General features: G+C 39.3%; 1 protein-coding gene across 1 annotated transcript in view; it reads right to left on the reverse strand.

Annotated features, from left to right (window-relative positions):
- Positions 1–16,580, reverse strand: part of LOC117424181 (uncharacterized) — a 35,038-nt gene extending 18,458 nt beyond the window's left edge. Inside the window, exons 1-2 of the mRNA XM_034040309.3 lie at positions 16,318–16,580; positions 11,202–11,874 (exon numbers count right to left, since the gene is read on the reverse strand). Coding sequence (XP_033896200.3) covers positions 11,202–11,790 — 589 coding nt within the window. The 5' untranslated portion in view covers positions 11,791–11,874; positions 16,318–16,580. The remainder of the gene's footprint in view (positions 1–11,201; positions 11,875–16,317) is intronic.
- Positions 16,581–24,275: the final 7,695 nt, after the last annotated feature.

Consider the following 24,275-nt stretch of genomic DNA (forward strand, 5'->3'; position numbering starts at 1 on the left):
GTTGTCAAGATAACAATGAAAATAAAAATTTCAAGTACGTTATTTAAACAGTTGTAGTTGTAGGAGTAAACACTTAAATATGGCAGTGTCCTTTGTGTTCTATCAATTAATGAGAATGCTATTGCTAGTGGAAGGCATTATGGGTCAAATGACAGCCATGACCATAACCAAGGTATAAGGATTGTCTTATCCTAAAGCCAGAAGACACAATTGTTCATATGGCTAGATATTAAAACAGATGTTTTCATTTTTACTGGATCAGCTTCATAATCATATGATACAGCCAATTTTGGTGGGGATTACTTAAACAAAAACTGAAGTTACTTTTAAGTAATCCACATACAGATGTGCAATAGGGAAGGGGTGTGGGCTATCCGCTTGGCAGAAAAACAAGAGACAGAACTGGTGTTGACAAACTGCTCAGGCATGCAAGGTTATTTTCACACAAACAAAAGAAAGACTGTGTGACGCTACCAACAATGGTAGGTTACGGGCAGGTATACAAAAATGTACAGACAAAAACCGCAAAACAAAGCTGTATAGAAAAAACAGCTAAAAATAAAAGGTTGCCCTGAACTTGCCGGTGCGCTGCTCATACTACAAAGGAGGTCCCACAGACACACCCTACCTAGCTATACTTCTAAAGTGGGATTTAAAAAAATTCTATAGTAATCCCTGTTCTCGACAGGTGAATTAAATGGCAAACCCTGATCCCGGTTTTACATTCAGTGATGAACTATTTTTGGTTGCTCACCACACACTCCAACGAGGCGTTTTCCTCAAATAATTAACACAGACTTGTTTGGTCCCGCCTCTCAGCAGCCCTGACGTGTGTCAGATGACCTCTTATCGTGAGACACTTCGCCAGGATACACTCACCAGCCGGTCAAGGAACCACAGACACCCTGTAAACAAACTCCAGCCTGGTTTAAGTAATTGACACAGACCGTTTTCATGTGCACAGAGAGTACTTATTGAGAAATGCAGGCATCAACTTGTGTGAGAAACTTGCTGAGTTCTCAATTACTAATCTGTATTCAGCACACATGTACTGTAAGCACCAAATGGTACCAAGCACTAGAGATGCACTTCAAACCAGTCAGTCAACCATTGCCATCTATATCACCATGTTCACAGTAAGTGCATTCTCCCTTTTGCAGTTATGGGTACAGTACAACAATAAGAGCTTTCTATGCTCATTTGTATTGTTACTAATGGACCGAAATGACTTAAAACTTGATACACAACTTTGTATTTCTCTCAGATATATTTCCAGTTCCTGTATTGTTCAAAATCACCATGTATTGAGGGCAGCAACAAAAGGAGAACAAAATAAGAGTTTGTTTTTTGATGAAAAGAGGCTTTACATAAGAAATTACAGACTGAATGTGATTTATTATAATGACATGCCCATTTGTAGTGCATTCCCCAGTAAAAGCTTTCACTGGTTCCGATACGCCAATCCCAAAAAAAAATAAAAGAACTGAAACTTGGCAGTAGTTGCGCCAATTAAGTCTGTAGATTAAGAGCAATACTGTCAAAAACAGAAAACTGAACTGTCAAGAAATACTAGAGTAAAGAAACATACCAGGAACAAAACATACCATCATGAAAACTGATCATTATCACAATATCCTGGTCCAAAATACCTTTCACAGTGGAAAATATGAACTTGGTCTGAGATTTCAGTTCCAGCAACAATTCCAAACACACTATAATAACAAGTACTCTATTTAGATAGGAAAGTCACAGCTGGACAACTGACCGTGCTTGAAGTCTCAGCTGAGAATCAGATGCTACATAAGGGGCTAAGATTCCTCCAGAAGTGGACCCACTCAATACGAAGAAAAAAAATGTTACGGGACTGAAATTATTTCAATATAGTCGTCTTCTTGTTTAAATGTACTTTTTATTTGAGTCAGCACATCCTTATGACATTTTAAAACTCCAAAGTTTGATGGAACCCATTGGCTCAATAGAGCTATCAGAATCACCTCCAAGTACATCTGGTATCCAAGAGTGTAACCATGAACCTGTTCCCCTGCAATCCTCTGGTATCCAAGAGTGTAACCATGAACCTGTTCCCCTGCAATCCTCTGGTATCATAAGAACATAAAGAACATAATAGAGTTTACAAACGAGAGGAGGCCATTCAGCCCATCTTGCTTGTTTGGTTGTTAGTAGCTTATTGATCCCAGAATCTCATCAAGCAGCTTCTTGAAGGATCCCAGGGTGTCAGCTTCAACAACATTACTGGGGAGTTGATTCCAGACCCTCACAATTCTCTGTGTAAAAAAGTGCCTCCTATTTTCTGTTCTGAAAGCCCCTTTATCTAATCTCCATTTGTGACCCCTGGTCCTTGTTTCTTTTTTCAGGTCAAAGAAGTCCCCTGGGTCGACATTGTCCATACTTTTTAGGATTTTGAATGTTTGAATCAGATCAGATCGATGTCGTCTTCTTTGTTCAAGACTGAATAGATGCAATTCTTTTAGCCTGTCTGCATACGACATGCCTTTTAAACCCGGGATAATTCTGGTTGCTCTTCTTTGCACTCTTTCTAGAGCAGCAATACCCTTTTTGTAACGAGGTGACCAGAACTGAACACAATATTCTAGGTGAGGTCTTACTAATGCATTGTAAAGTTTTAACATTACTTCCCTTGATTTAAATTCAACACTTCTCACAATATACCCAAGCATCTTGTTGGCCTTTTTTTATAGCTTCCCCACATTGTCTAGATGAAGACATTTCTGAGTCAACATAAACTCCTAGGTCTTTTTCATAGTTCCCTTCTTCAATTTCAGTATCTCCCATGATATTTATAATGCACATTTTTATTGCCTGCATGCAATACTTTACACTTTTCTCTATTAAATTTTATTTGCCATGGGTCTGCCCAGTTCTGAATGCTGTCTAGATAATTTTGAATGACCTTTGCTGCTGCAACAGTGTTTGCCACTCCTCCTATTTTTGTGTCGTCTGCAAATTTAATGAGTTTGCTTACTACAGCAGAATCTAAATCATTAACGTAGATCAGGAATAGCAGAGGACCTAATACTGATCCCTGTGGTACACCACTGGTTACCTCACTCCATTTTGAGGTTTCTCCTCTAATCAGTACTTTCTGTTTTCTAGATGTTAACCACTCCCTAATAATCCATGTGCATGCATTTCCTTGAATCCCTACTGTGTTCAGTTTGAGAATAAACCTTTTATGCGGGACTTTGTCAAAAGCTTTTTGGAAATCTAAATAACCCATGCCATATGCTTTGCAATTATCCATTTTCAATGTTGCATCCTCAAAAAAGTCAAGTAGGTTAGTTAGACACGATCTCCCTTTCCTAAAACCATGCTGACTGTCTCCCAGGATATTGTTACCATATAGGTAATTTTCCATTTTGGATCTTATTATAGTTTCCATAAGTTTTCATATAATAGAAGTCAGGCTTATTGGTCCGTAGTTACCTGGTTCGGTTATGTCTCCCTTTTTGTGGATCGGTATTACGTTTGCTATTTTCCAGTCTGTCGGTACAACCCCTGTGTCAGTTGCATGATCTTGGTTAGCGGTTTGTAAATAACTTCTTTCATTTCTTTGAGTGCTATTGGGAGGATCTCATCCGGCCCAGGGGATTTGTTTATTTTAAGAGCTCTTAGTCCCTTTAACACTTCTGCCTCTGTTATGCTGAAGTTATTTAAAACTGGATAGGAACAGGTCGACATGTGGGGCATGTTGTCCGTGTCCTCCTTTGTAAAAACCTGTGAAAAGTAATCATTTAATATATTTGCTATTTTTTTTTCTTCATCTATGATTTTGCCATTTCTGTCTCTTAGACATTTAACCTCCTCTTTGAATGTTCTCTTGCTGTTATAATATTGGAAAAACATTTTGGAATTGGTTTTAGCCCCCTTAGCAATACTGATTTCTATCTCTCTCTAGGCCTTTCTAACTTCCTTTTTGACTTGTGTTTGCAGTTCTAAGTACTCTTTCTGTGTACTTTGTTTTTGGTCCCTTTTAAACGCTCTGTTAAAAAAGTGCCTTTTTTCGCTGAATATTTTTTTAAATTGATCGATCAAACCATTTTGGCCATTTTGCTTTAGATTTAGATTTGTCTACTTTTGGGATGTAATTGTTTTGCGCATCTAGTATTACATTTTTAAAAAACAGCCATCCTTTTTCTGTGGATGTTCTCTCTATTTTACTCCAATCTACTTCTGTTAGTCTCTGTTTCATACCTTCATAGTTTGCTTTTCTAAAATTGTAAACCTTAGCTTTAGTCGTTACTTTTGGGGTTTTAAAAAATACTTCAAATGAGACCATGTTGTGGTCTGAGTTTGCCAATGGCTCTCTGACCTCTGTTTTAGTTATTCTGTCTTCATTATTTGAAGAGACTAAATCAAGGCATGACTCTCCTCTAGTCGGTGCCTTGACAAATTGCGTTAGGAAGCAGTCATTTGTCACTTCCACCATTTCAATTTCGTCCGTCGTGCTCCCCACCGGGTTTTCCCATTTTATACAGGGGGAAGTTGAAATCCCCCATTAGTATGGCTTCTCCTTTTCTACACACATTTCAAATGTCATTGTATAACAGATTATTTTGCTCAGCGTCTGAATTTGGCGGTCTACAGCATGCTCCTATTATTTATGCCCTTTGAATTTTGTCCTGATTTAACACCTGGGCTTCAAGACTATTTCTTATGTATAGCGCTACCCCTCCGCCTCTTCTGTCCTGCCTGTCTTTCCTATACAGTGTGTACCCACTAATATTATATTCGTCTCCATCACTCTCAGACAACCAAGTTTCTGTAACACCTATCACATCGTAGTTACTTGTTAGTGCAGTAGCTTCAAGTTCTAACATTTTGTTTCTGAGACTTCTAGCATTAAGATAAATACATTTAATAGTTGTCTTACCTGAGTTGCCCTTGTTTAGATGTGGTTTCCCTTCTGTTTTTTTGTTTTCTCCCCCCTTCCTTTCTAGTTTAAATGCTTCTGGACCTCCTCAAGGATCCTTTCTCCGAGTAGATTGGTTCCCTTTCTGTTTAAGTGCAGTCTGTCCCACCTATATAGATAGTCCTTGTTGTAGAATGTGCTCCAATGTTCTCCAAGCCTTCCTGTGTGCACCACGATTTCAGCCATGCATTTTGATTTTGTATTTCCAGCTGTCCATATGGTCCTTTGCAAGGTGCCGGCAGTATCCCAGAAAATACCACAGTTTTGGTATTGTCTTTTAATTTCCTTCCTAGCTCTCTGAATTTGTTTTGCAGGGTTCTTGGTCTGTCTCTTCCAATGTTGTTTGTACCGATGTGGACAACTACTACCGAGTCGTCTACTGTTCGTTCTAGGAGCATGTCCACGTTCTCAGTGATGTGCTTGACAGAGGCTCCTGGAAGGCAGCACACTGTTGTAGTAAGGGGGTCAAAACTGCGAACTGAACTTGCTGTGTTTCTCAATATGGAGTCCCCAATGATCATGACCTCCCTTCTTTTTGCTGCCTGGCCAGCACTGTTTATAGGGTCCTGGATGTTGTTCCTTTCATTCTCTTGATGTTGGTTTTGGTCATCTAAATGTTGAAGTGGCTCAAATTGGCTCAAATCTGGTGGTTGTGTTTGACAAAGTTTCTTTTTTTCCCTGCTTCTGCCTATCTGAACCCAGCTGTTTCGACTCTCTTCCATCTCCCTGGTGGCTTTCAGTCTGCTAGGGGTGCAGACTTCCATGAATTGTAGGTGTGTCAGCTCCTCAAGCTCCTGTTGCTGTCTCATTTCCTCCAACCTGTTCCCCTGCAATCCTCTGGTATCCAAGAGTGTAACCATGAACCTGTTCTCCTGCAATCCTCTGGTATCCAAGAGTGTAACCATGAACATGTTCCCCAGCAACCCTCTGGTATCCAAGAGGGAAACCATGAACCTGTTCCCCTGCAATCCTCTGCCTCTAGTGGGTGCAGAAATACATCAGTAAAAAATACCACATACCTGTAGAACTAAATGTTACACTTAACCTTTTGCGGTCCTATGTCGGACCTGGTCCGACATTGCAATTATTCCTATCCGGTCCAATGTCGGACCCTATCCGACACCATCAAAAAGACGCAAAAAACGGGTTTCTAGTCATTTTTTTCCGGAAAAAGCCGAGAAAACCATTCAATGGCCGAGTGGGAGCGACAGGAGCCGAGACAAGCCGAAAAAAAGGGCGTATCTCATGAATAGTCATACTTGCCCCTGGCATCAGATAACGCTGGCCATAAGGAAACAAGCTGGCTGTTGCTGCATCAGCGCTCAGAGAATATCACGGACAATTGCAGAGCTTTTTTGAGATGTTATAGTAATAAAATAATGACTTGGATTGCATTATTGAGGCGTTTGGTGATAAAACGAGTGATCAGGAGATGATTGATCGGTATGTACGACTATTATTATTATTATTATTATTATTATTATTATTATTATTATTTATTTATTAGCATATGTGAAAGCTATAGCGAACGAAAGGGTGGGGCGGGGCTGGAGATGCCTAGCGAGTGCTTTGTTGATATGCAGGGCCTTTTAAACCCGTTTGACTGTGGAAAAAAATGCTTTTAAAAAGCGTGTCTAAAATTAACTGCGCGTGTGAAAATAAATTGGACCTGACGCGCCTGACACGCACTTAATAAATGGACTGCAAAGGGTTAATGGTTACATCCAGATGTTCCAGCTGTGCACCCCCTTTCATAATAGAATGTGCTAGTGGAATGGCATTATGGTGCAAATGGGAGCCACATCTTTAACTGGTTCCACTCTATGAAGGGCCGTACTGTATCGGGTTAAAAACCAACTTGAAATTTTAAAAAAGTAATGGGTATTCTAGTACGGCACACAGATTCTCCACATGAAGCTACTTTCCGAGAAAACATATGAACATATATGGCATATTACTGCTGCTGGATTATCTTTGTATTCCAGAATTTGTTTCTGAATCCGGAACACAGCAGTCTGATGCAGTTCAATGAGTAAGGGGTCATTCCATGTCAACTCAACCTGAGCTTCCCGCCTCAAGATTTTGATTTTGACTTTGGTTATATTTTGTGTAGTGGAAGATACAGGTCAGGTACAATATTAGCAAATAGTTTACGTTTAAACCAAGAGAAACCATAAAACATGTATAAATAAACAAATCCATAACAATGGTTTGTCACGGGGCTACAAAGGTACTGTTGACCTCATTTCTTTTTTGTTGCCATCTTAAAAAATTGATTCTTGCAAAGTTCTGAAACAAGCATTGATGGGTTATAGATGACCGTTTGAGGGACTTATGGTGAAATAACTGACTTGGTAATCGGTCTCATCTTCCTCATTATGCTTAAATATTTGGCCTGGTTTCATACTGACCTGTACCTTCCACTACACAAAATATAAGCAAAATCAAAATCTTGAGGCAGGAATTTTCCTGGATTTTGGTTGATTGGACACGGAATGACCCTAAAGTAATTGAAAGCTGAAACTGACACAGTGTACTTTTTTGTTAAGACTTTCAGAATAAAAACTAAATGAAATCCTTTCATTCAGTTCCCATGGTTTTAATTCCTTTGTATCCTAGCTTTGTTTCACTGAATTCAAACACTAAAATGTGAAACTGGTATTATATTTCAGCTGAAATAAAGAAAAAAAAATGCTTCCCACATTTTATAACATTTTTTTTAATGAAGGTTCTTTGCGTCAAGCTCTGTAGGGTTAAATGAAGATTTAGGTTTAATCATTGCTCAGTGAAGGGGTATTTTGTCCGTATGTTATGTAATTTAACTTTCAACTCTTTTGGTCATTACCAACCTTCCTGCTCTTCTTAAATGGTTTCTTCAAATAAAGAAGTTGTTCTCTAGATAACAATGTCAGGGTGACAGAAGTGCTCTCCTACATATATTCCCACTACATCCCTGTTGCTCTCACAGAAGCATTGATCAGAATAAGGCAAAGTGAGGGTTTTACTGTACATCTGTGGGCAGGCCCTGGATCAATTTCATCCAAGGAGACGGGAAGAGATTTATGATGAAGATAATAAGTATAAAATCCAACAGAAGGCATTAGTGAAAAACAATAAACTGCAGCCTGAAATCCAGATATTCTTAGAACAAAATAAAGTCAGCAGGGTAGACAGAAGGAACAGCAAACAGGGTCACCAAGCTGGATTACTGGATTCATGTGGGGCATAAGCAGCTCAGTGATGAACACAGAGGGACACTAGGGGTGAAATATGCACCTAGTGAGGCAGCAGAAACAGCTGCTTAATAGAACCCGATAGAAGCAACCGATAACAGGTTTCACAGGGCGCCTACGTTAAGTTGCTCAAATAGTGACAAAGTTTCAGGGGAATAGAGAACCACACTGATCCACAAATAACACTTCCTGCAAAAACCAAGTACTTTAACTTGCTAAGCTTCTGAGATCTCATGAAACTGTAGCTCACAAAAAAATCCATAAATATAACCCGTTGTGCACTTCCATAAGCAGTTTTGAAAGAAATGTTATAAAAAAAAAAAAATACATATTTTCTAAAACATGATTTCTGGTACTAGGTTAAAGAAATATGTGTTTACAAGTCAGGTTATCTTGCACTTCCTAGGTCATTTCACATGAACTTTCTGTTATTAACCAACCAGCTGCTTCCCATTTTGATTCGCTTGCTTTGCCGCCAGTAACATACTTTGAAGACCCTGAGCTGATATAGACTCAAAACTTTGAGAACTATGTTGCAAAAGCAAGTTCACAACAGGTAATATTTATGGAAAGATTTTGTTAACTTCAATCATACTGTATTAAGCACAACCACTTTGAAGTCTGCCTGTCCAACTGTCTTCATCGGAGCAATGGGACATAACTGTAAAGTGTTCCACAAAAGCCTGTGCACACTGCTTTCCAGTTACATTCAAGAAATGGTGTGCTCAAGCCTGATGGCCACATTTGTCAGGCATATGAGAGCAAAATAGTAAAGATGAGGGATGAAGATCATTTACATCACAAAAAACACTGCTACAGGCGCATACTCAATCACAGATCTGCAAACTCAAGCTGCAGAGGCTAGAGGGCTCTGCATTCCCAGTGAGGTGTACATTCCCTATGCAGGATTGTCCAGCTATTCAGCATCTAATAACCCTGGGGATCCTGCTTCTACTATATTTACGTGGGACCTAAGTTCAAACAATTAGTCCAAACTGCCGCCTGTTAGTCTTGAGCCATTATAATCCACAGACCATATTCACTGAGTTCAAAGTATTTCACTATAAGACACTGGAACTATTTAAATCAATGAGAAATGCTTGTGTGAATGTAAGGGCTGTATGGAGTGCTTTACATACCCACTAAAAAGAATATCAAGCCTGTATTTGGACCCCTCTTTCTTATGCTGGTGCATGGAGAGGTTCTGTGTCCCATGTCTCTATTCCTATTTGAAACCCGGACTAGACTGCCCTCTGGCTCACAAAATGAGCAAGCCAGCATTGACTTTAATAAAGCACAGGTAAACCCTACAGTAGGTCCATCTTTTTTCTCATTTCAATCCCTTGCGTCAATATTGACTGATGACTGCCTGAACAACTCTACTGAAGTGAATGGGCAAGCTGTATAAAACCATTGCAGATGTAATTGCAATCCCCTCTGAGCAGATCAATCTAGCTCTGATCCCAGTGACATTTGTGGCAGATAGGAAACGTTTTCCACAGCAGCCAGACCGATTCCTTCCTTTTCAGTGGCTCATTTTTAGTTCTTGGATCAACTGACCTCTAGAAGATAGGAATCGCACACAACTCAGATCACTGTAGCTCATTGATTTCTTTGAATGGTTGCATGAATTATGCACTGGAATGTAGCCAGAGTAAACAGCGCCAGGGACCTGGTTTAACAAAGCACTTCAAAGACAACACCCTCCAGCAGCACAGTGCCCTTGTGCCACCATGCATGGGTATTTCTGAAGTCCTGGCCTCGCTAAGAGCACTCCCCATTGAGCAGCAATTAACACAATCAGAAGTAGGTCTTCCACTGAATAACTGGGCTCATCTTAAATGCACTACAAATCTCCCAATTCCCACAATCTAGAGTTACCACGTTCAGGTTTTACTAGCAGTTGGTCTACACATTTACCATCAGCAGCTTCAATAAAACACACATTAAAATGAGGGATTTTTGGGTATCAGGCTAAAGGGTCACAAAACACCTGCTTGTGTTTACAAGAAACTCATTGCTTTAGAGCAGTAACATAATGAAAATCTTTTTTTTTTTTTTTTTTTTTTTATTCAACTTTTACTCAGGAGCTTTTGCCAAGAGAAAGAATATCACAGTGTATCCCAGGTGATGTGTTGTATACTACACAATACAACAGTTTTACTGCTTGTCCTTAATCACTACTGTATAGCGTAATCTTTTAGCAATTCATGAATATCTTGGTTCCCTTTACTCCTATCAGTTCAGCTGTTAGTGCAGCTGACAGAATTGCACCTGCCCCGAGACAGTTCAGCCTGGCAGAGGAACTTGTGGACGAGCACTGCCAGGGGCACAGCGTACAAGTTAAGACCACAGGCAAGCACAGCAATGCAACAGAGCAGAAATGGTTGGGAAGAAATCTGCCATTGTAACCTTTTCCAAAATACTTTTTCCAAGTCCATTATTAAATAAAGCTTAACTTTGCCCCATTGATCGAACAAGTGAATGCAGGTTTAAAATAATTAAGAGCGCTACGAAGTACAAAGCATATATGCGTTGACTACTAAATGGAACAATGCATGAGAGGAGGACTCAATGAGTGGATATAAATCAATGAAAGAATACAAAAAAACTGACTGCATGAATAAATAAACAACAACTAGACAATTCACATAATAAATGTGCATCCATTCATATTCCCAGGAGAATGTACAGCATGAATGTATGTTGGAGAAATGGACATTCAAAGAATAAATCCATTTAAAAAGACATGACAATCAATGCACTAATAAACTACAGTCCTTATGCATTGCCAAAAAATCATTAAAGACTATCATAGCTGGCACTGCTATCTAAACTCTCTAAATAACAAAACTAATGAAAAAATGTAATACATTTATCATTCTGCTCGAGTTCTCTTAGGTCAGCAAGTTCTCTGTTTGCTCAGCAAGCCCCAGTCTATTACTTTTTTGAATAGATCAATCAAAATCAATTAAAAAGATTCCATGAAAAAGAAAAAGCAAAATGCTGGTCCTTACCCACAGCGGGTGCGTCGTACTCCTCTCCCAGCAGGATCTCCGGTGCAGAGTAGGCCAGAGAGCCGCAGCTGGTCATCAACATGGTGCCAGGCTGGAAACGGTTACTGAAGCCGAAGTCAGTCAGCTTGACCGTCCCCTGCTGCCGAAAGAAGACCACGTTCTCGGGCTTGAGGTCCCGGTGAACCACGTGGAGCCGGTGACAGTAGGAGATGGCGCACACGATCTGAGCAAAGTGCACCTTGGCCAAGTCTTCAGAGACTCCCCCCTCGTGACGCATGATGTAATCGTACATGTCACCACCATCGCCCAGCTCCAGAATCAGGTAGAGCTTGGTCTGCGTGTCAATAACTTCATACAGACGAACCACATTGGGGTGCTGCACCAGCTTCATACAGCGCACCTCTTGGAGTAGGTGCCCAGCCGCCATGCTGTCCAGTTTGGTTTTATCGATGACCTTGACTGCCACCAGCTGACCTGTAAAGACATGGCGGGCCAGCTTGACCACGGCAAAGTGACCTTTACCCAACGTCCGGTCGAGGTCATACAGGCCAGCTATCTTCCCTTCATAACCACTCTTGGAGGCTGCCATCTTGGCGTTGTTTATTTTTTAAATGTATTTTCCAAAGGGAGGTCTTCTCTGGATTGTCAATTTTTATATAGCCATGCTTAGCTCCTGGATAAAGAGGAACAGAAGAGATTCGAGCACATTAAAAAGAGAGGGGGCGTGCACACAGAATATAAAGTACTGTACGAACAGAAAAGAACATGTCTATTATAATATGTTAAAGGGTTTACATGTTCTTGGAAATCTTTTGCAGTGTTTTCCTTTTCATTGTTCTAGTCTAATCTTCCTGTTTTTACAACTAGAAAGAAACAATAAAAATGTGTTAAACATTCTATGGATGACAGAGCTAACCTACAGTGGCCCACTTCTCATATACTGTTTCGTTCACTGTAATAATGCCCAATACTTTAATCTGGATATACAAAGGCCTTGGGCATACTCCAGTACACATTTCAGTAGCTCCTCCCACAGCTTGGGTGAAAAATAAATGAATGTACTTAATTAATTATGCATGCTACATTTAAACATGGCCTCAAGCATGCTTGGCAAGGGGATAATGACTGACCATTGGAGGCAACAGAGACCCCTGTTTTGTTTTGGACTTTGGCTTTGCTTCAAGGGCAGAGATGGGGGAGGCGCTGGGCGCAAATGCACATGCATGAGTGCAAGGAAGGGAACTGGGTTATACACATAGTTTACTGGGTAACTGGGCGACCCTATACTGTACACAGCTGTTTCCAATCTCTTGTTAGACAAGAGGATACTGTGTAAGTGAATCACAAAAATCAAAGGAAACCTCCGAGTTATTTAAATGATCTGAACAGCTGTGGATCCCTCCCCCTTCCCTTATCTCTTTATTAATCCTTCTGCCCCCCAGGGATGACTTACTGACCCCCTAAAGGAGTTATAGCCAATGAAATAAATACATTAAATACTACCATTCACTTACATTCACTGTATGTACAGCTATGGCTAAAAGTTTAGCATCACCTAGAATTTTAGGATTGAGACATAATTAAACAAATGATTTGAACATAATTTAGATCTTTCATTTAACATCACAAATCAAAAAAACTACAAAATGAGATCTCAAAAGTCTAACGGAAGCCATAATAGTAGTACAGTATTTCATGTTAGATTTCGACATGTCACATTTTTCAATTTTAGCCAGATTTTTGTTAAATATATAGGAAAACTACAAAGTGGTGTGTAATTCAATATGTTAACATAACATTATTCAACCGCTTTCATTCGACTTTATGAAGCAGAATTAGTTAATTCTATAGGGTGATGCAAAACTCTTGGCCACAGCTGTAGATCAGTTCTAAAAAATGTAATCTGGTAACATACCAGGTAAAGCAAGCTCTTATCTTGCATGTTTATTTAATGTGACATCTCTAAGGTCACTTCACCTCAAAAAGGTGTTACACCCTCTTTTGTTTTGTTTTGTTTTAATTCCTTCTCTCTTTTGTTCCTTTCTCTGTATATGTGTGAGCTTTAACACAAAGAAACAACTGGGAGGCAAAGCCTATTAAAGGATTAAGCGAGGAGAGTCAGTGACGCGTGGCAGTTCACTGACATACTGTACACATACATATATAGACAGACAGAAACAGAGAACAAAGAAGATACAGGAGAAGATCGGAGTCAGTTGCCATTATTCTACTGTATTGTTTTGCAGTCTATAGAGCTGACCCAGCACTGAATTCATCAGCATGTGTATCACATAAAAGCAAGTATTTAGGGATGCTCGCCATCATCTTGATTGTATTAGGGAGAGCTGAAGAGCTGTAGTTGTGTAAGGTGAGCCTTTCCTGGCTCGACCACACTGGCAATTAGTTATTTTGTCTCATGTGGACCGTTTCCTGTGCAAAATAAATAAAACTTTCCTGAAGCAAGGACAGTGTCCTTAAGGAACTTCCCTTCAGCCTTCCTATTCAGGACCACACTGCTTCCAGCATGTGAACACTTACCAGTATTACTATGGCTTGTCCCTTACTTGACAGATTAATTTATTATGCAAACCGCAGTATCTCAACTTCAATATAAAACTTCAGGGAATATTTTATTTCCCAGCTTTTCATGGTAGCGAACAAGCTTTACAAGAAGTTCAAATCAATAAAACTGATTAAATATTTAAAAGTGAGTTTGCAGTGAAGGAGGAGTGCTTATTTACTGTACTGTACACAAAAAACAAAAGACGACTGAGACTCTCTCAATTGTACAAAGTGAACCAATACACACTGTTAATTAATCTCAGTACCATGCTACCAAGTTAAGAGCTTTATCTGGATCGATACAGTACCATATCAAAACCAGTGTGCAAGACATCTAAATCCATTATTTTGCATGGAATGTTTAGTCTGCTTATGTTCTGCCAGGATGTCTTCAGTGTGAAACATAATGGCTTTTCAATCGTAATTAAACGTGGGCTTTTCATCTCTATGACTATTTAACCTCTAGTGTGACTTCACTGAATTTACAGTAATACCAGGAATGACTCAAACAGCTATTCAATGCAACTCTTTCATTCCATGCAAAGGGCCACATGATATCATCTCCCTGATCTTCTGCTGCACAGATCATTCAAATAGACCCCTTCTTCTGCTACAGGATCGGAATTATCTTGAATTTTCTACATCTCATATTAACTTTTTGTTCCTGGAATAAAATATTCACCCAATTGGTTCATTTAAAACAATATACTTCACATTTACTTGATTACAATAGCATAAACCATAACATTTTAATTGGGCCCTTATACTTATAAGTACAATGTAAGAAAAGCTACAGCAAGTGATGAATACAAGGAATATTAAATAATACACTTGAGTACTGTATCAAAGCAAAACAAAATTCAGATAATGTAGGATGAGTATCTGTTAAATATTTTTAGAATATAATTTATTCTAGCCCATTGTGTTATCTATACCATAGCAGAATACTAAAGCACTGAAAATATGTCACTTGTCACTGCTCATTTTTGATTCAACAAGTAATTATTCAATCAAAAAGAAAAGCATATGATGATGATTACAGAACAAAATGAATCTACAGCTATTGCCAAAAGTTTTGCATCACCTAGAATTTTAGGATTTAGACAATTCTAAAAAAATATATGAAGATAATTTTTACTTTCACAGCTTTGAATCCTGCAGACAAACTAACACTGAAAGGAGAACTCATGCACTTCAGGCTCCCCTCCTCCTGTGTCTGTGCCCTACCTAATTAGTGTTTACATTCCTCATTAGCTCCACTGCACTGTACACTGATAAACTGAATGGAAAAATCCAGCTCTGCAGCATTTTGTGAATTAAAAAGGAGAAGTGTTGCACGTTGTTCCTATTTGCAGTAATAAGTATACTCTGTCCCATTCTGCCTGTCTGTCTTGATCTATTAGTGACAGTGACAAGGAAGCTTCTCTTGTTATCAAACCCTTGCGAGATCCCAGCTTCTCATCTGGACACCCATATGATAAGCAAGCCTTTTTGCTGCACAGCACCCAATGCTGCTGGGTACAGACAAAGCAGAGGTCTCCATACTGTAGGTTACTCCATCAAATGCTGATGCTCAACCTTCCCAATGAAGAAGCTGAAGCTCAGCCCTCTCTGGACTGGGTTTGTGTGCCAGCTGCTAGATAACCTCATGCGATTCTGTGCAGCAGGCAACCATTGTCAATACATACTGCTGTTCTTTTGCAGATTTTGCAGAACCCTTTCAATACATTTCTGGAATGAATAATCCTCAAAGGGGGCAGGTCACTTCACAACGACGAAGTCCTGAGTACAAACACAGGGTCCTGCTGAATTATTGGTAAGGTTTAGAATGATACTATAGAAAGAATCTTCCATATTGTTGATGTTGGTGGTCATACACCGTACAGGTAACGTCAGGGGTTAACTGGCTAATTTGGCAGTTTGCTGTCAGTTCCTCTCACATAGGCAAAAAACCGAATGGGCATTACTGAAATACACCCTCAATCCCAAAGTGCGTGTCCCACCGTGGAGAGGGTTAGAGCATCGCTTGTTAGAAGCCACTTACTGCGGCTGTCTGTGCGGACTTGTTCTGTTGATAAGCACACTGACTCTGTTTCCGCTGTTCAGTTTTCACATGCACTTAACAATTTATATATATATATATATATATATATATATATATATATATATATATATATATATATATATATCACATCTCCCTCGTCTAAAATGCGTAAGATTCCTTTAAATTATTTCACACCACTACGAACAGTTTTTTTTAGTTGTGATAGGCACGCGCTACAATCAGATGCTGAATTGTGCACTGCATCTTTGAAAACTGATTAATATCCCACAACAATCCCGTCTCTCTAACATTGAAAACTTCGTATCAACAACTGCGGTACACAAATATGGATGGAACCAGTACCTTTCCTCGATTATTAAGTCGCGGCATTAAATAATCAAAATAAAATAAATACAAATCTATAAAAATTAACACAACATAAACATACGCACACTGAAAATGCACAGTCAAAAACATACGCACACTGAAAATGCACAGTCAAAAACTTACCCAGACAGAAATGCATGTATTATTTTTCTAAACTAAAATATCAGCAGAGCTTTTGTTCCGGGTTCTGAGTGTTGTTCTTTCCCCTTGCCAGTACCGTGTTCTCTATCAGATAAACCCGATCATCCGTCTCTACCTCGATTCTCCTGGCTCTGCCGGTGCTATAGGTAGGAGACGCGTGTCTGTCTGCTGTGTACACTCCTCTGCAGTGTTCTGACTGTATTCTAAAACCTATTCAGCGTGTTTGCCCGTTGACGTCAATAGCAGCCTGACCACTGCAGCTCTCTTAAAGTGAAACTGTGGAGTTTAGGGCAGGGTTTTGATAAAACTGCGGTTTGTGTGATATTACCAGTAGATATATACAGTACTATCTTCTAAAAACACCGGAGAAGTATTGGGACACATGGTGTATGTTCCCATCTTTGTCCTGTACAGGGTCTTCTACTCCTACCCAACTTGACAGATGGTTGGGAAGGCACAGCAGCAGGTTACAGGTTTCAAAAATAAAAATAATAAAAACACATAATGACAAGACAATACACAAAGTACACATTAAGTTTACACAGCACATACACAAGGCCTATTTAAGTTCTCGAAAAACAGTTTTTTTTTTTTTTTTAATTACAACAACAGCTGTCAGATCTAAGTCCTGCGGGTAACAGGTTCCAGTCTGTAGCAGCAGAAAAAAAAAAGACATTGAATAAAAAAAACAAGTTTGTCATTGAATGTAGTGTTTTATAGTTCTGGATCAAATATTAAAGGTAAACTAGCTAGGTTTTAGTAACTATTTCTCTTTTTTTTAGCTTAGTAAAAACCCTTCTTGTTTATTTCAATGTAACACAAGAGAAAACATTTTACACTAAAATCATCTCAAATACACAACCATCCAGAGGTTACTGTAGATTAAATGACTTTTAATACCGTATAAGTAGAAACCAGAATTTTAAAATCAATCCTGAATTTAACAGGAAGCCAGTGCAGTGATTTAAGAACTGAAAATATGGCTAGCAGTGAAATAGTGAAGGCTATATGTATATGTACATTTTGAAAAACATGTATAAAGATAGGCACTGTGTTACTCATGTTCTAATAGCAATAACCCTTTGGGAGGCAGACACAGCAGTCTGGTATTCAAGTATGTTAGCCATCCTCAGCTTTCTGTGTCATAAACCTCACAACTCCGGATTGCCCCAGGCAGGCACTACCAAACATTTCTGCATAAATAGTATTGCACTTGTATTCCACTTACATTCCAAACCTCTTTGACATTTTGATTCTATCTTTCTCAGATACAGTCATTTGTGATCTGTGTATGGCTGGAGTTGTTACTATGGGGTGTGGGGTGCCAGCGCCTCACCAAATGTTTTTGAACCCCACAAGAGGCCCGGAGAGAGTCCAATGAAGAGCAACGAGGGCTTAAAGGAATTAACTATGAAGTTTACAAAGTTAACCCTAACCAATACTGTGCAGCACAGAAACCAAAATCAGAGGACACAGCTGGGAATTGCATGGAGATAGGGTTAGGACAGAAGGAAAGTGACAGAGTGGTGAGGGGGTGGAATAGGTTACCTAGCCATGTTGTCGCTGTTGAATCACTTTGATCCTTTAAGACCAAACTTGACAAAGTTTTGAGATCAGTTAGCTACTAGGAACTGGAAGCATAAATGGGCAAAATGGGCTCCTGTCATTTTTATGCTATGGTTATTACTTTGCATTTTACACCACTGGTTTTAAGGCATAACATTATAAGACAAGAACGTTGTAACTATTGGGATCCGCTTTACAACCTTTACAGGCATAGTCGTTCAGTGATTTACTGGTATGTTTAGAATATTTCTACTTTTTCTTTCTGTCAATAAATCAACCAAGGGCTAATCAGCAACCAAGGCCACAGCTTTACTTAAAAGCCAAACGTCAATGTAATGAGCTCCCTCTAGAGGGATCTAGAAGAATTACAAGGACAAATTGAATACGTTCAATTACCGGCAACATATCTATTATTAAACGTATCATTTTACTTTTAGAAACAAAATAAAAATATTCAACGATTCTAATGGGAATTAAAAAAGGAACACGTACAAATCATCAGCTGCATAAAATTCAATTAATGATGTGTATTCCATGCAAAAAAATATTTCTAAACTTTAAATCTATACACAACAGCATGTGTCTGTCTAAAGAGCCTCTGAGGAAGTTAGACTGAGAACCACAAAGAAAGTGGGTCCTTTTTGACTGCTAGCTTGACACTACTGCTGAGCTCTCGTGAATACAGTGACATTGACGGTTTAAGTAACTTTTTGCAAGAAAAACATTATGCCTTTATGTAGGACATAATCAATTTCAGGCATTCATTTCTCGACTATTTTTACTATGAATGTTGGGGAGTAACACATTATATTTTGGGAGTAACACATTACATTTCATGCATTACTGTAATTCAATTACATTTTTCAGTAACTTGTAACTAATGGAATAAAAGAAATCTTTAAATTTAGAAAAAAAGGACTACAGCTATTGCATAACATGAAAACCAGAAAGCATTTCAACACTACATGTCAAACCTTACGTGTCACGTGAATGAAAATGACGTCCGAGGAGGGAACGAGTGGGTTCGATAACTGGAACTTGTAACTGGAACGGATTACTTTAAAAAATAACTTTCCCAATACTGTGAACACATCCTTAAACACCTTTTCACCATATCTGTAATTACAGTACCTACATTAATATTTTGCATGGATTGAGACTAAATTACAAAAGACTGGGTGACTCTCAAAGGTCAAAACCTGATCTAGGAATAGAAACCTGTTTGACAACATACAAACAGAAAGGAAAATAATGAAACAGTAATGAAGCAGTTTAATCACAACACACTGAGATCCCAAACCACAGGCATTTCTCACTGACAGTTCAGGCTGCTGTCATCATGCCTGTGGCTTCAGGTAACAAGCTGGTGGAATGATGGATAGACCTTTATTTGATCACTCATGTGAAACCAGCACTGCCAACGGCACAGTATGTCTGTCTTAAACCCTATTCAGTTTGAACTGGGAAAGTACACTAACTGGAACACATACCAGCAGCACATTATATATACCTGACAACATTCTGCAATCAGTTAGCTGCTAGGAACCAGACAAGAACTGATCTTCAAAGAGGTTGTTCGTACTTTATATTTTCATGTCACATGGTTCCTTGGATGCCCCTAATAGGAAAAATGGGCAAAAAGACCTGTGAAACAAAGTGTTCTAATTTTTCTGAATATATGAATAATGGAAGCAATATTCCATTTAGGAAATGTAATAAATGTGGTCATGAAGTTCAACATGACTATAATCAAATCTGCATTTTTATTGTGTGATTATAAAATTAAACTGCAAAGATCACTAAAACTTCAGAGTCAACACCCCCCTGTGGCATCCCTGGTTATTTAGTTAAAGATCCAGAATAGCAAGGCAGCTTCAGCAAGAATGACTGGTGGTAAACTACGGAGAATGTAGGGTACACACACAACCCTATTTTAGTATAACATTTTACATGATGGTTGGACATGATTGTTTTGAATCTGCTGTAAAAGAGAAATACTTCCCCAAAAAGCACAGAAATTTTGCACTCCATGTTTATTCTGGTTGTTAATTTTTTTTTTTTTAGCATTTTTCAGATTAGTTTGATAGGCTGGTGTGACAGATAGCGCTGTGGCCCCAGATGTTATCGACAGGAAAGAAGCTCAGAGACAAGGAAGCTGCAGCTTAAGCACTAGAGTGCACATTCAATAAACAAATAAACAGTAACAAACAAACTGGCATCAGTTTGTTTAACTGGCTGTAGGCTGGGCAACCGTCCACATAGTCCACCAAAACCTCACCTAACTCCAACAAACAAAGGCTTTCTGGCTCCTTTTATACACATTCCTCAATTAGCATCAATTACCTAATTGGGGAATGGCCACACCTGTGATTGTTGGCAGGGTTCGATTTAACCCCATCCCTGCCAACCTTACATTCCCCCACACACTATTTACACCAGCAAAGATTCTGCCATGCCACAGCTGGGTGACAGTGTTATAAAATTATATTCTTATTGAAAGACACCACAGGAACAAAATGTACCATCAAAACATTATTCAAGAAGATACCATGAGAGCTTCCTTTCACAGCTCTGCGAGTGAACAGGCATACTTCAATCCTAACCAGAGAACAACCCCAGTCCTGAGTCTCTCTCGTGGACAGACTGACAGTTTTGCCAAATTGTGTGTTGATTTTGGGATGTGGAAATATGAGTCCAGGTTAAGCATCTAGGCTAAGAGTTTTTAAAAGGTTTCAGTTGAAATTTTAAAGCAGCTACAAGTGGTTCTTGATGGCAACGCAATGCTCCGGTACCACAGGGCTATGGCAGAAAAGGGCAGCTGCAATGGTGTGAGGTTGCCATTGGTGGTATGGAATCACAGTGATATTTCAGTACCATGGTTCCATACCACTGTTCAATATTAGTTTTAAATCAATAGTGTTGCCATTGCTGGTGGACTGATGTGGTTGGTTAATGGTTCTGTGCTTGGGTATCTTCAAGGCAACATGGTATCCCAATGGCCTGCTCTGTCGACCGCAGGTTTTCTCTCTCTTTTGAAGTCATTTTTAATGGTTAAGGCCACAGTGTATTTATTCAGTTATTGGAATTAGCTTTAAATAAAGAGTATTGTGCTTGATTAAGCCAGTCAGTCTCTAAGGATATGACACATGTTCTTAGTTTCCTAATCAAAGTTAATAAATAATAACCTAACATTGAAAAATAAAAATCTCATAGAAATAGCTGAATGAAGGATTGTTTCACTTACTGGTTCGGTAATGATTCTGCTGCAGCACAGAAGAGGTATTTTTAAAATGGGGTGGAGGTGGTGAGAAAGGAGGATTTTTTGTGAAATGTTGAATTACTTTGGCAAATGTGACACAGCTCTCTATGTCCTCTGAGTCATTTATTTTTAGCACTGTAGTGATTCAGATAGTTTCAAAGCCATGTTGTGAAACAGTCATCGACAATGAGAGTAGACTAAAACGTACAGTAACAGCTTTATGTGCTTTGAATTAAATGTGTATAAAATGTGTAACAGAAACCAAACAAACTTAATTAACCTTGCTGAGAAGTCTGCCAAACCAGGTCCTAACAGACAGTCAACTGAGCACCGAACCTGAACATGAGCCATGTGATCAAGCAAAGTTATCAGGGTGGAAGCAACTCCATCAACATGGAAGCAAGGTATAACAGCATCCTCAAAGAAACTGGAGCTAGAAATGTATTCCAGAAATATTTTGTACCTCATTTTATAATACAGGACATAATTAATTAATACAATATTTATTTTTTTGGTTAAAATATTGATACAATTTATATGTAGTACAAAACAACCTTCTGTTGATGAGTTCTATAATCTTGGGTTGACATTATCAAGCAATTAACCCAAAAGCCAGCAAGTTTTAAGTTTTACTTATTCATATATTTGCTGTACTTTAAATTTCTACAGGGGCTGAAAATGTGTATAGTTTTAAAGAAGAGAATATGCATATACTGTAGATTGAATTATGTTATTTGGTAAAACTGTACAATACTAGAACAAAAAAAAAAGTCCATAACCCACATACAGATGACAGCAATCCTGAACATGTTTTACTTCCAGCTCATAAAACGCTAAAATTAGCAATATAAACCTACACTGTGAAAAATCCTGCAAATGAACAGTCACTCTTTCCCCATCTCATTCTCACAATCAGAAGGCTGTGCAGACCTTAGTGTCTAATTAGGTGAAACTCACGAATCTAATCCCCTATTCACACTGCCTACTCACACTGAAACCATCTGACTGCCATTCACTTCATGCATGTTTGTAAAACCTACAACTAGGCACAGCACACAGACACCAACAACCAACGACACTGGGTCTAACTCCATGTTAGGAGTGTTCCCTATATCCTGTCACCCCTCCCCCTACCTACTGTTCCAGTGAGGTTCTCCTCAGCCCCCAACTTCTGTAATCCCACACACACACTTCTACACTGTATAATACACAGTATATAATTACTACATTTTAGATAGTAATTAAAAATACATTTTTTAAAACTTTTAATAAACCTTTCCTTTGATAAAAAATGCCACTGTAATTGCAAAAGGTGGATAACAGCATCTTAAATGTTGTAATGTGTTGCTATGTTGGATTGTGTTGCTATGTTGTGATGTGTGTGTGGTGCAGTACAGTGGATTCATGTTTTGAGTATCTGGTAGATGGTTTTTTAGGGATATTTCAGGGATTATATGGGACTGGCTCACAAACCACCTCATGTAAAACAATACTGACAAACCATTTGACTGCCATTGACATTCACAACATGTGACGGCTGTACATTATTTAAGTAGCATCCATAGGGGAATAGGGGTACCTGTAATTCATTTAGGAAGTCAGCCCAATGCACTAGACACAACAGTGCTCCCATAAAGTTACTTGTGTTATATCCACACATGCTGTGACTTAGTAAAGGTATAGAACTGGGTTTTGGTATGGGCACTGTAGCAGGGCAGGGCCCTGCCTGTAAATAACATTGTTATGTGGTGATTTGGTGGTGGTTGGCAGGGATGGGGTTAATTTCTTATCCCTGCCAAAATACATGTGAGAATGTGGCTGGAGCTAAATGAATCATTGATAATTAGGCTCCAGCCACATGCTATAAAAAAAGGGGAAAACCCTTTGTTTGCAGGAGGTGCTCTGTGTATATTTTTGAAAAAGGAAAAGGTGTAGTGAAGGCTAATGCCCAGCCTGCATTTTGGTATTTTGTTTAAACCTTTTGTTTTGGCCCTTGCACCAGTTATTTTGTAATTGGTTTATTGTGTGCGAGGTTTGTTTTTGTTTGACCTTTTATTTTTGCTCGGTGAGCAGTGTTTTGTTTGACTTTTTGATTTCCTTTTGTTGATTAAACAGTGCAGAAGCGCGTTAACTGCAGTTCCTTGTCTCTGAGTCTCTTTGCCTGCCGAATACCATCTGGGTCCACAACGCTACCCTGTCACAGGCACAGATTATTATTATTATTACTATTTATTTCTTAGCAGACACCCTTATCCAGGGCGATTTACAATCGTAAGCAAATACATATCAAGTATCACAGTACAAGTAATAATACAATTAAGTAGCAAGATAAATACAGTGACTTGGTTCAAGCAAGTACAAGTGTGACAAAATACAATTTAATAATACAGCAGATAACAGTGTCAGTGATAATTACATCAGGATATGATTAAATACAAAATACTACAGATTAAACACTTGGCAGATTACAGTACTCTGAAGTACAGGATTAAATGCAGTAAAATAGGGGGCAGATAACAGCAAAATAAAGCACATTTACATGAAGGGTGATAAGTGTCCCAGGGGAAAAACAGAGGAGTTCTACAGGTGCTGTCTGAAGAGGTGAGTCTTGAGGAGGCACCGGAATGTGGTCAGGGACTGGGCAGTCCTGACATCTGTAGGAAGGTCATTCCACCACTGCGGAGCGAGGGTGGAGAAGGAGCAGGCTCTGGAGGCAGGGGAGCGTAGCGGAGGTAGAGCTAGTTTTCAAGTGCAGGCGGAGCGGAGAGGTCGAGTGGGGGTGTAGGGAGAGATGAGGGTCTGGAGGTAGCTGGGTGCAGTCTGGTCAAGGCATCTGTAGGCTAGTACAAGAGTCTTGAACTGGATGCGAGCGGTGATCAGGAGCCAGTGGAGTGAGCGGAGTAGTGGAGTAGCGTGGGCGAAGCGAGGCAGAGAGAACACCAGGCGGGCAGCAGAGTTCTGGATGAGCTGGAGCGGATGGGTGGCGGACGCAGGGAGGCCAGCCAGGCGGGAGTTGCAGTAGTCTAGGCGGGAGAGTACCAAGGCCTGGACCAGGAGCTGGGTGACGTAGTTGGTGAGGAAGGGTCGGATTCTTCGGATGTTGCTCAGGAAGAAT

This window comes from Acipenser ruthenus, chromosome 19 (assembly GCF_902713425.1).
Source record: "Acipenser ruthenus chromosome 19, fAciRut3.2 maternal haplotype, whole genome shotgun sequence".
Taxonomy (NCBI): Eukaryota; Metazoa; Chordata; class Actinopteri; order Acipenseriformes; family Acipenseridae; genus Acipenser; species Acipenser ruthenus.